Genomic DNA, 12442 nt, shown 5'->3' on the forward strand with positions numbered 1-12442 from the left:
TGTAAACTGTTCAGCACGGTGCTTGGCCATAGTAAGCATGATCAAAATGTTAGATATTATTACCATGAGGATGACAAATGTCTTATTTACTCAACATTTTGAAAGGCATGCCAACCAATTAAAATAAGAGTACCAAGTATGTATTTGCTATATTTTACTGATAAGTTAGGTTCTTTTTACCCCATTTTGAAAAGCTTTTCCAAGTGTCTTTCTAAAACTTGTTTGGGCACTAATTATCCTAAGTAGTAGGGAACAACTGGTGTTCCAAATATAGAGCATTCAATTGATTTTAATCCAATTTAAGTGGCATTTAAAATCAGTTAACACTTCTGAAATTTTCTTAATTGGTCCTGCTTGATAAATTTTCTATTTCAAAGTCCTTTGTAGTTTCATAGCCAAAAGACTTTGGCCACAGGTTCAGAGTCCAAAGTGTCAGCTGGGAAACAGAGACATCACAAATTGGAACTAAAAAAAGGAATTTTACAAACATATGCCACATTTTCTTAGCTTTCTGCCAAAAACACTACCCACTACAATTAACTCTTTTGCTGAGAAAATTAAAAGGAGCTTTCACAAGTTCAACTGAAGGCAGAAAGCTGCCAAAAGACTTTCTCCTAGAAAAGGTTTATATTTTTAGACCCTCTTCCAAGTTTATTTCTTACTCACTTGATTTTTATAATCTAGAGATAATAGAATGGAGAGAATAGTTACCATAATGAGATTTAGCTACATTTTCATAAAATGTTGATAAAACATTAATTTAGTTATAATCATCCTGAACACCTTTATGGATTCAAAAAAACTTAACATAGTTAATTTAGAATAAAAAGTGTAAGAAAGAGACAGACATGGTATAGTGGTTAAAGAGTTAAAAGGCCAGAAGACCTAAGTTCAAATCTTGTCTCTGAACTAATTAATAGTTATGTCGCCCAGGGCAAGTCACATAACCTCTCAGAGCTCTAGGCAATTCTCCAAGATTTTCAATTGCACAGAGTAATCAATGAACATTTATAATGTGCCTAAGTACCAGAACAACGTGCCAACTTCTATTGGTGAAGAGAATTTCCTCAACTAAGTTCTCTATAGGAATGAAAAAACACACTCATTCCCTCTCCCTAGGCTAGAGATAAACTCTTCTTCCCACTCTGGAAATGTCAGGTCAACACTATCGCCTTTTTCCCTTCCCACACCCTCACAATATTCACAAAATGACTCAAAACATAATTACTATACAAATCTTCAGTTGTCAACAACACTGCTCCAGTAATAAACACCTGGCTAATACCTCCATACATCTCCATAAGTCTTTCATTAAAATGGATGGACCCAATGAACTAAGTAAAAAAACATTCCCAGCCTACTCCCCCTTACTTCTAGACCTGCCACATAAGCAGTACAGGAGACCTGAAGTGATCAAAGTCTCCATCTAACTTCTTGGAACCCAAGACTAAATCTTTCAGTTCCCCACACTTCATTTAAACTTTACACATCTTTCGGGCTCTTCCTTCTTTCCCTGCTCCCTGATTTTTCCACTAGTAGAACTACAAAAAAAAAAAATGCATCTCACAGACTACTACTTTCTAAATAGATTTTTTTTTCCCCTATGTGAAAGAAAAACTTATATTAATTAGATTTAGCTACCACTGCAGGCACTGTTAAGAAAAAATTAATTCCACTACAACAAACATCTTTGCAGGTATCTCACAGAAAATTTCATGTCCTCATTTTAACATCAAATGTCATGATGACCAGCTAAGTAATAGTAAAGATAAATTTTAAAGTAACAGGTTCATGACCTAGAATGGTCCAAGTATAATCAACTGCATTACTTAAAAGAATCGTAACTGTTTTCTTTTGTTTAAGGACAGCACAAAAAAAATCAACTATTTCCAATCATGGTGTTATAACAACAAGCTACAATTTACATAGGTAAACATGTAAAGGATCAAAGTTTTGTCAGTTTCACCAAAGTATCTGCATCACAGAAGCAGAGACATAGTAATCCTTCAGTAATGTAGGATATGTCTTAGGAATTGTCTGAGACTCAAAGGTTAAGTGACTTGCCCAAAGTATGCCCCACACAGCTGATGTTGGAAGGTTAAGATCTCAGCTCATCCTTCAAATAACAGCATTTTATGCACCAAACTAGAAGTATCAAAGATGAGGCTTTTTATAGGCCACTGCAAAATTCACTAAGTGACCCAAATCAAATTAAAATGAATCGGGAAATGTTTAACAAAGTAAATTAAAATATTTTCTAAGTCACTATGCAGACCACAGGGATCTGTTTCTTTTTGAGTTTGATATCATACTGGTTCTTTATACATGGATCAAAAAAAAACCATGAGTGTGTGTATGAGAGTGTGTGAGAGAGTGAGTATGACTGTGTGTGTGTGTGTATACAGGTATCCCTTCCACATCACGAGGGGTTAGGGCACAATGTCCCCATGATCTGGAAAATTCGAGTAAAATTTTTTGCTCTCCCTAGGTAACAGTAAACAGGTCTGAATTTTTTTTCTTATTTAATGGGGTGTTAATTGTAAAATTTGGGCTATTTGTTCATGTGCTATATGTATAGGTCAATATCAAGTAAAAATACTGCATGGAAAAATATATGGAATGTAAAAAATTAAAATGAAACAAATTGGAAGAGAATACTGAACATACTGCATGTACAACAACAACAAAAAAAAAACATTTAAAAAATAACCTTTGAAATTCCCTACTTGTACTCACCATTAACCTGTGGTACATCTCTGCACTCTAACTTGAAAGGAAGAAGTTGAATGCTGCCTTTCTCTTCGATCAGTTCCTTCGGGGTTTCAGGAACCCCCCCTAGCTCCCTCTTGAATGACAGATGCTGTCTCTTGATGGGCAGATGCTGCCTCTCCCAATATTTTTACACTGCTTAGGCTAAACCTTTTTTTAAAATTTTCAAACCAACCTTTGCTGGCCTGAAAATCCGTAGAAGTAGACCCTTCACCTTCATTTTCCTTTTAGGAAATCATATAAGGACTTAGCCTTTTCTCGTATGATGCCAGAGTCTACTGGAATGCCTTTCTTATAACAATCCAGCACCCAAAAGAATGTTGCACTTTCTACTCGAGACAGATTTGGATCTCGAGGTCTATGCAAATACTTTGCAGTTGTTGGTGCAGCTGCTGCAATGGCTTCACGGATTTCCTTCTCTTTTTTCTTGATGTGCCTTACCATCGACTCATTAATGCAGTAATGACGGCCAACTGCAGCAGCTGTTTTGCCAGAACGAAGCATATCTAATAATTCTACTTTTTCCTTCAAGTTCATCACTCTCCTCTTGGCAACACTTTTCAAACCACTAGGAACACTATGCTTGGGACCCATGATTTTAATAGTTTATGGAGTTTAAATACCACAAGATATGAGAAACTCAAGATGCAAAGATCACTTGAGATCACTGCGAGATGTCACATGAGAAATTGCTGTAAACACGCGTGGCATCCCCAAACCAGTGCGTGGAACCGCAGTTCTTTTACTACAAATTTAATTTTAAGGAAAAAGAATGTGTAGCTGTTCATTTATGTTATCAAACAGTAAAATACATACTGTACAAGTAATACTAGACATAACAGTAACACAGTTAATGCATTTATGAGTTCCTAAACTTTTAAAGATATCTCTACATTTCTAGGCTTTGTGTATTGTCTGCTGGCTTTTGCAAACTTTAACTTTAAAAAAGAAACTGTATATTTACAGCACTGAAAGATAAAATGTTATTATACAATACTATACATTGTTTTTTGCATTTCTGAGTTTCTAGACTTTTTTCGTGTTGTCTGTGGCTTCCATAAAATTCAAAAAAATTTCCCATTCACAGTACTTTCTGATGCGAACCTGAGATAATACTGAAATCACAATGGGGAAAGTCGAGGTGTAGAAGGGATAACTGTGTGTGTGTGTGTGTGTATGTGCATGTGTGCATGTGTGTGTGTGTGCATGTGCGTGTGCGTGTGTGTGTGTGTATCCATGGTAACTCTTTATATATGGACCCAAGTAGAGATTTATATTCATGAAGGTTAATTTTTCAAACATATAAAAAATATATTTAAATACACTACATATTTTAGAAGCTATCCAATTTGATTGACTGTATATTTACACAAATATAGTAACAGCTATTGTGTGATGCACTATAGCAGTCTTTAACATCATATCATTTCAAAGGCAAATGCAATCACTAGACTACAATGACTATGTAGTAACGATGCCAATCTTTTACAGAACTGTCAAAATTTGAAAACATTAGGAAATACATTCTCCGAGATCTTTGATATTTAATAGTATATCATTCTATAATACTACTTTTTCTAAGTAAAAAGATAAATCACACACTTAAAAATGTCTTCTTTACATATAATTCTCCCAGCACTCTTACCTGAAAATAAATAACTGGGGGGGAAAGCTAAGAATCATTTGCATATCAAATGTATAATACATGTCAATTACTGAAGTATCTCATATTTTCTAACACTAGTCTAAGGTCCATCCCAAAGGATCTTAACCTATCATGCATGGACCCCAAGTGGTTAGAGCATAGATTGCTCAGAGACCCTGAACTTGTAATGAAAAAAATTCCACCTTTATGTTCACTAGCCTCTAACTAAAAGATACCATTTTCTTCTATTTCAATTTAAAAAATAAAACATTATTCCAAGCAGGAGTCCATGGTTTTACTAGATTGTCAAAAGGGTGTATGACACAAAAATGGTTAAAAAATCCCTGCTCAAGCCAATGGGTACATGGGGTATAATCATACATAAAAGCAGAATTAAATATCCAGTTAAATGTTTCTCTACTCCAAGAGAGTCTTTACAGAGTGAAATATTTTTTACACAGGCAAAATGATTGTGAAATGTCATATTTTCCAGTATTCTTTCTCTATTAAGTCTAAAAACAGTCCAGTAGCTTGTAAAGGTCACTTATAACTAAAAAGAGCAATATTTCCACAAAGAAATTCTACGGGATTATTAGATGAAAAAAGCTGGAGTATCAAGAAATCTCCACCGTTCGTAGAGAAAGAAGAAAGAGGAGATTTAGATATCAGGAATATTAACTTGCAAAACAAGAGCGCCTTGACCACAGTAATAAATTATCCAAATTAAATTATCATCTGAAATAAACTATTTATTTGTATTCTATTAAAGTATTTACACATAGTGGTGCAAACATTATTTTTAACTTACTTTCAAAGTCTTAAAAATATACCTGTGATCTAAACATCTGTGACAAGCACTTCAATTTAAATATTTATAACCCAGTAAAATATAATATTACTGAAACACAACAGATGATAGCAATTTGGTTAGAGCTTAATTTATTGCTTGAGGTTAGCCTTTAACATTTATAATAAACAGCCCCAGATGAAAAATACCCTGAAAGGGAAATTTAAATTTGGAAAATGTCTTCTTTTATATTTGGCACTAACAAGAGGAATTAAGGAACAGACCAGTGGGTAATAAATTTCTTAGACAAGCACCTTCTGTTAGATTTATAATGTATACATGTATTACATTGTATAACACTTGCTTTTATTACTAACAATGTAAATCTCATTTTCTCCAAAAAATCAGCATTACAGACAAAGCATAAAATATTTTATATCAAATACAAAAAGAATGTACATAAATCACAATCCAATATTCAGTTACCTTTCCACTTCCTTCTGTTCCACTAGAAAACCTGGATCACTACAATTATCCCTTCCACATCTCAACTTTCCCCTGTGGAGGATTCGATATATCATGAGTTGGCCCAAGAAATTAAAAAGGAATTTTTGAGGAGTTTTGCAGGAGTCAGAGATGATACACAAAGGCCAACAGATGACACAGAGCCTACAACCAAAAATTTAGCCCAAATTTCACAATAAGATACTGTAAATACTCCATAAAAGAAAAAGAAAAAAATTCAGACTTCTCTGGTTTGAAGAAGGGAGGGCCAAAAATTTCTACGTGGATTTTCCAGATTGAAGGGGGCACTGTACCACTAACTGCCCCCTCCGCCCACCTCAATGTGGAAGGGATAATTGTAAATGCTTTTCAAAATAAAAATACTCTTTAGCTATACTACAAAATTCAGTACCTATCGGTGGAGAAAGTGTTGCTGCTACAGCATTATAATTAATGTGCTTTCTATGGGATGGATAGTTTGCTCTCTGAGGTGGATTGGGTAGTCTGGATCGTGACCTTTGAGTCATGGTTGGAGAAACAGCAGCTAATATCTGTCCCAACGCTTGTAAAATCCACAGCTCTCAAGCATGCGCAGTTTCTCGACTTTTGTCCTCAATTCTGAGCCTCTGCTCCTCATATCTGTAAAACTTTTCTTGTGTATCCATACTTTGTTGCAAGAACTTCTCCATCATTTTGTCCAGTGTCACTGTTGGCATGGCTTTTTAAAAATCTTTTCCATTGAGGCAAAGGTAATATGTTGGTGTCTGCATAGATGCACTTAAAGCCTGAATCAAAAAGTAGACATGAATAAGTGCATACACATAAAAAATCAGCTTTGATCAAGTATAAGGCCATTGGACTTCAGCTCAATAGAAATTTTCATCAAAACACTTGAACAATAATTAATTATGACTTAGTTGGCAAATATACACCAAGCTTGTGTTTTATATATATACATATATATATAATTTCATATATATTATATGTTAACCAGTGTCACATTTTCAGATATGGCTACAACTGTTAACATAGAAGGGATTTTCTGATTTGTTTTTGTTTTTTTTTTAAAAGCCTCCATCTGAGAAAAGAAAGAACTCTGCTTGCAATGACACAGAAATGTTTTTAGTACTCTGGAGGAAAAAACTGTGAAAATAGTGGAGGCAAGAGCACAACATACTTTTAGTGGGAGATCTGGGTCTAATTTTTAGTGCAGAGTATATATTTCATAAGGGCACTTTAAAAATGCACAGAAAAAACATCTCTCCTTCAAACACACTGCATTCTCATTCATCCCAGAGTAGCAGTTTGTATAAAAAAAAGGACAATCTCAAAATCTTGTGCTTCATTCCGAAAATTAAACAAGACAGTAAAGTATTTTTCAGCTAAAGGAATGCCAAAGACTGTACATGGAAGTTCAGTTAAGTCAGTCAGCAAAAACTTTCCTCAGTCACGCTAAGTCTTAAGTCTACTCTCATAAATTAATTGGATTTGTATTCAGAAGTACTTCAGTATAAGCATTAGCTTTCTGAAGGAATACAGGCTTCAAGAAGTGACAGCTCAAATATCTTATGAGCAGTATCATGATGACAACTTTAGGTTTCAGAAAAAAATTAAACATCACCAAATTAAAAAACAAAAAGAATTAACGAACTAGAAAGTCAGGAAAGTACACACACTTACACTGGGTGGCTTTCTAGAATTAGCCATGCCAATAAATTTCAACTTTTTTTGTAGGTGTAACCTTCTGTAATCACTCTCTCTTCCTCCTAAGCATGCCAAATGGCAAATTTTAAAGTGCAGCAATTAATTTTCTTTTGAGAATCCTCTCACTTCTCTAGTTTGGGATAACTGGAGCACCCTGGGGTGGGGTATGCCTCCAAAGTTGGGTCAAGGAATCACTAACCTGGGCTTTGGGGCTCTAATTTTTTAGTTTTTGCAAGTGAATTTTTAAAATTTCCTCCCAAATAACTACAAAAAAAGTTTTAAGAAAACAAAAATTCAAATACAAAAGAAATATATTTAAAAGTGCCCATTGAAATAAGACTTACTGAGCTTTCTAGTGGTTAGATCAAGGTAAGAAAACAGCTAAATGGACTTCAATCAAGCAGCTGTTCCCGAAAAGAGCTTTTACAAGTCAATCAGGAAATTTAATTGCCAAAGAATCAAAAATAAAAAATGTTCATGTTTAGCAAGATAATTTTTTAAAAGGCTCTGACTATCCCTTTTATATTCGTTATCTCAGGGTACAGTAAAAGAAACATTTAAATGGAGCTTACAAACAGAGAAGCAAACATTGAAGTTTAAGGCAAAGATATTTCTGAAAGTCAATGGGACCCCTCCCCCCAGAAGCAATCCAGTGATGAATCCGGCTTAGGTAGTGAGAGGTGGGCATCCAGGGCCGACTCTGGTTAACCAGGAGACCGAGAAAGGTATTCCGGGGTCCCAGCCCCCCTAGGACAGGCAGCCCCTGGGCACAGGACTCACCTGGATGGTCAAAAGGGGGATGCTCCTCTTGCATGGGGCGCTCGCTCCCCAGGTTCTCTTGGGCAGTTCCAGCCTGCCCCAGTCCATCTCCCCTTCCGATCTCTCCAGGCTGGCATGGCAGCCGCAGGAGGACCCCAGCCTGCGCCAAGGTCCTGCTCAGAGTGGTCCGGGCACTCCCGGCTCATCGTGGGACCGGCAGATGTGGCACGCAAGCCCGCTCTTCCTGGGGCGGTCCTTTCGCAGATGGTGCTGCCTTGAATGCGGATCCCGCGCTGCTCCGGGGTCCGGTACCCAAACCCATTTCCCCCGGGGTTCGGGCCGCCTCCCGGGTTACGTGGCCGTTCCCAAAGCTGCCCGCTTGAGCCGACCGAACATGTGCTTCGCCCCAGGTGCCCAGGAGGGCACGGGTCTCCGGGTCAGACCACAAAGCCCCCCGGGTGCGGATCATTATCACTACGTCCTGCCCAGGATGGGGTCGGGGGTCGTCCAGTCCTCTTTCCAGGATTTGGGGGAGATAAAGACATAGGTGTATCAGAGCAAGGAAAAAGGGGAGCAAACGGCAATCCGCAAACACGTCCAAGCCCGAGCTGGGGAGCCGGCCGTTCGTCGCAGAGGCGAAGTCGCGAGACCCAAGCACCCTCGGGGCTTTGACGGTTCTGGCTGGGAACCCAAGGGACCCAGGGCCGGCCCCTCGCCGTTCCTCTCCTCGGAGGCGGCAGAGCTCCAGCCTCCCGCTCGGACTGCGGCCGCCGCGGCCGTGTGCGCCGCTTCTCCCCGAGGCAGCGTCCCCAGCTTCTCGGCGATCCAAGCCCAGCCTCCCCGGCCGCTCCCGGCTGCCCTGCTCCGCCAGCCTCGCCCCGCGCCCGGCGCGGCTCCACGCCCTGGCTCGCCCGGGCTAAGCCGCCCCTTTGCCGACTCTCTGCTCCTCCGCCGCTGGCGGTCCGGCCCGGCTCGGCAGGGGTTCCGCCGGATCCCCGCCTCCACCACTCCTCCTCCCCGAGACGCTCGCGCGGCCCCCTCTCCGGGCATCTCCGCTCGCAGGCAGGCTGGGCACAAGCCGGCCCGCCTCCCTACCCCGCCCACCGCTCGTATACAGACACACCCCTTCCCCTCCCTCCTCCTCCTCCTCCTCCTCGCCCGGCCCGCTCCGGTCCGCCCAGCTCCGTCACCTCGCCGTGCGCCCTACCTCACCGCGCACACCCAGAGCCGGCCTCCCGGCGCTCCTCTCCTGCACTCACCCGCCCGCCTCCCTTCCGCAGAGGCGGGGGCACGGGGCGCCCCGCCTCCTGGAAGCCTCGGGAAGGGAGGCTGGGTTAGCAGCGGGCCCCGCGGGCCACGCCGCGCCCGGTACCCCGGCGCCCCTCTCCAGGCCGTGCGCCCCGGCCGTGGCCCCTCGTGAAACAGTAACGCAGCCGGGGCCTAGAAACGGGACCCTTCCGGAGGGGGCCGGGGGACGAGGGAGCTTTGTGTCCGCTCTCCCCGCAGTCCGGCCCCAGGCCACCTCCACAAGTCCGTTCCACGCCGCCACTCACCCTCGGAATCTGCGCTCCCGCCTCAGCCCCGCACCGCCTAACAGGCCATTCTCGCCGGGCCCCGCAGCCCCCGGGGCGCAGCACCAGCTCCCTGCCCTCCACCCCGCCGTGCCCGCCGGAGAGGAGGGCCCACGAGGGCCGCTGCGCGTACCTGAATCCAACGGCAGCCAGCGACAGAGGGGCAGAGCACGGACAGACAGACGGCCGGCCGCCCGCCGCGGCAGCCCCGCTTCTCCCACGTTAGCGCCTCCCGCGGGCAGCGAATCCGGACGGGAAGCCGTGTTTGTCTTTTCTGTTCTTTAAACCGCCTCAAACTCCCTCCCCCATCGCGGCCCTGATCTTCCCTTACCTAGTCTGCCAGCCAGGGGCGGGGGGCCAGCTCGGGCTAAGCAGCCTCCCAGGCGTCTAGCGAAGACCATGGGAGCCCCTTCCGGGTTTGGCGCTGTCCACAGCCAGCCGCGGAAGCTGGGGCTCGGCTCCGGGCTCCGGCTCTGGGCTCGGCTCCCCCACCAGGGAGGTCAGCCTCCGACCCGCTCAGCCAATCCCCGCCTCCACCCCTGCGATTGACAGCACGGATACAAAGTATCCCGGCTTTCACAATGCGTAGTCCTCTTCCAGATCCTGGCCATTCTGGAAGCCAGCGCTTGTTTGTGGGTTCTCTGGGATCTTTTTGTAGGTCATGTTTGGTGTTGGGGGAGGGAGGAGAAGGGTGAAAATTAGGAGGAAGAGTTCAAGCTCTGCCTTGTACAGACCTGTACCGAGACAGAATTCTGGCACCTGTGTGTGCCGGGCCCCGGGCTAGCCGCTAGGAAGGCGTGTGAGCTTTAAACACAAGAGTTTATGAACGGGAGAGACCACATGTAAGTAAATAGATACATAGATACATGGGCAGTAGAAGTGAGGCAAAGAACAACCCTGGGAAGTAGGTGCTCTTATGACTCTCATTTTACAGATGAAGAAACTGAGGCAGGCAACAGTGAAGGGACTTGACCTAGGTCATACAGCCAGTAAGTGTCTGAGGCTAAAGTGTCAGTTTCCTGACTCCAAGGCTAGTCCTCTATCTACTGGACCGCCTCACTGCCCCAACACATACAAGGAAGCTGAAGAGGAGGGGAGGAAGGAGTCCCTTCTGGGGTAAAGTAAGGAAAGTAACTTGGGAAGGACTGGTCTTGGTGCGCTTCTTAAAATGGAGCCCCTAGAAGGAACCAGTCAGTCAAAGGAAGTGGCTGCAAGGGCAGAGGGTACTTCCAGTGTGAGAAGTCCAGAGGTACGATGAACTTCCAGGGTGAGGACGTTTCTGTGGCATACGTGGTTGAGAAATTCCAGAAAAGGAACGTCAGTCTTTTCGAGTGTTTGGGGGAAGCCTATTCTGATGCTTGAACACTTATTTCATGTCTCAGCTGAGCCAACCCACAAGGCAATCCCAAACTTCAGGATTCTGTTGGAGAAGTGACCTAGTATCAAAACAGTTTTACAAAGAAGACTTGTATTATTTTTATTAGCTTGTATTTTAATTAAAATTGAGAATTCACCAAAATTTAAGACAAAAGGAAACATAAAGTAAAAAGAAGCATAATAAATAATCACTCCATTGAATTTCTTGCCAAAGGGCCAGAACCCTCCACAAAAGGGAAGGGCTGGGTCCACACAACCTCCCACCCCCCCACCTGTCCACCAACCCCCATGCCAATTGGATGACTTCCTCCATTCTCATCGGCCAGAAGGAATGACTCTGGAGTCCTTCAATACTGGAAGAGCATCCAATCAGTATGCCAAACCCCTCCCTGCAATGTAGGTTCTGGGCCTTTCCTTGAAGTGGCAATCTATTCCCTTCATGTCACCTATGTCTGGGCGCATTACCATAAATCTTTCAATGGCTTGCTCCTCTTCTATCACCTCCCATCAGTCGGAGAGAATTCAATGCTAGTTTAACATTTCTAGACTTTGACTTAAATTTTGTTTTCATTTAAATAAATGAATGTATTTGTCCAAGTATTGTCCAATAATTTTGATTGCCTCCTCAAATTATCTCAGATTACCTACCATGAAAGCCTCTGGGTCCTCTACTGTGTGGATGGAAGTAGTATCCTCCTTTATCTGGCTGCCTATATCTTTAAAACTGGTAAGACTGATCCAGTCACTCTTCTTCTCCACCACCATTTCTCGTATTGACCACCCAGAGAGTAAAAATCCCAGTTCATCCACAATGAAGACTCCATGGACCAGTGAAAGCTGAAAATGTTGAGAGGTAAAGGATGTTCCTTCCCCTGCCACCCCTTTTGTGCCCTGTACTCTTAGAAACAAGCCTTTTTTGTTTCTCTTCCCCAGTTTGGGGTGTCTGAGGTGATCCCTAAAGGTCCCAGGAGTAAGAGCTATGGTGACCCTTTGAGCCAATATGGAGGCCCTGAAAAGTGAGAGTGCTTGGGACTTGAGACAGAGGCAGGTTTTAGATTTGGAACTGAGACTGTGCTCCTTGAGAACCAAGCTAAACTATGAAATCATCTTCCCCTTCCCAAAGACTGAAATGGTGCAAAGGGAGTTAGATTATACTTCCCACATGTTGGGGATAGAGGGAGCTCCATATTAGGCAAACTGGGCATACGCAAAAGGACCCTCAAGAGTATCTTCATGTTAGATTAATTTGGTATGCCCAGAGAAGCCTGGGTTACATATCAATTAAAAAAAATTTTTTTAAAGCAGGCCTGGATAAAGGGGAAGGAG

The 12442-nt window shown here is 42.8% G+C and overlaps 1 protein-coding gene across 3 annotated transcripts in view; it reads right to left on the reverse strand.

The window, feature by feature from the left end:
- NAXD (NAD(P)HX dehydratase) overlaps positions 1-11707 on the reverse strand; it is a 66627-nt gene extending 54920 nt beyond the window's left edge. The window contains exons 1-2 of one of the 3 annotated variants that reach the window (XM_072621973.1): positions 8190-9141; positions 6118-6490 (exon numbers count right to left, since the gene is read on the reverse strand). In XM_072621973.1, the coding sequence (XP_072478074.1) occupies positions 6118-6232 (115 nt within the window). In that variant the 5' untranslated portion in view covers positions 6233-6490; positions 8190-9141. Of the gene's footprint in view, positions 1-6117; positions 6491-8189; positions 9142-9872; positions 9998-10070 lie in introns of those variants that run through there. The other 2 variants (XM_072621974.1, XM_072621975.1) reach the window with 2 other exon arrangements.
- Between the last annotated feature and the right edge of the window lie 735 nt (positions 11708-12442).

Source organism: Notamacropus eugenii, chromosome 6 (genome assembly GCF_028372415.1).
Source record: "Notamacropus eugenii isolate mMacEug1 chromosome 6, mMacEug1.pri_v2, whole genome shotgun sequence".
NCBI classification, from domain to species: domain Eukaryota; kingdom Metazoa; phylum Chordata; class Mammalia; order Diprotodontia; family Macropodidae; genus Notamacropus; species Notamacropus eugenii.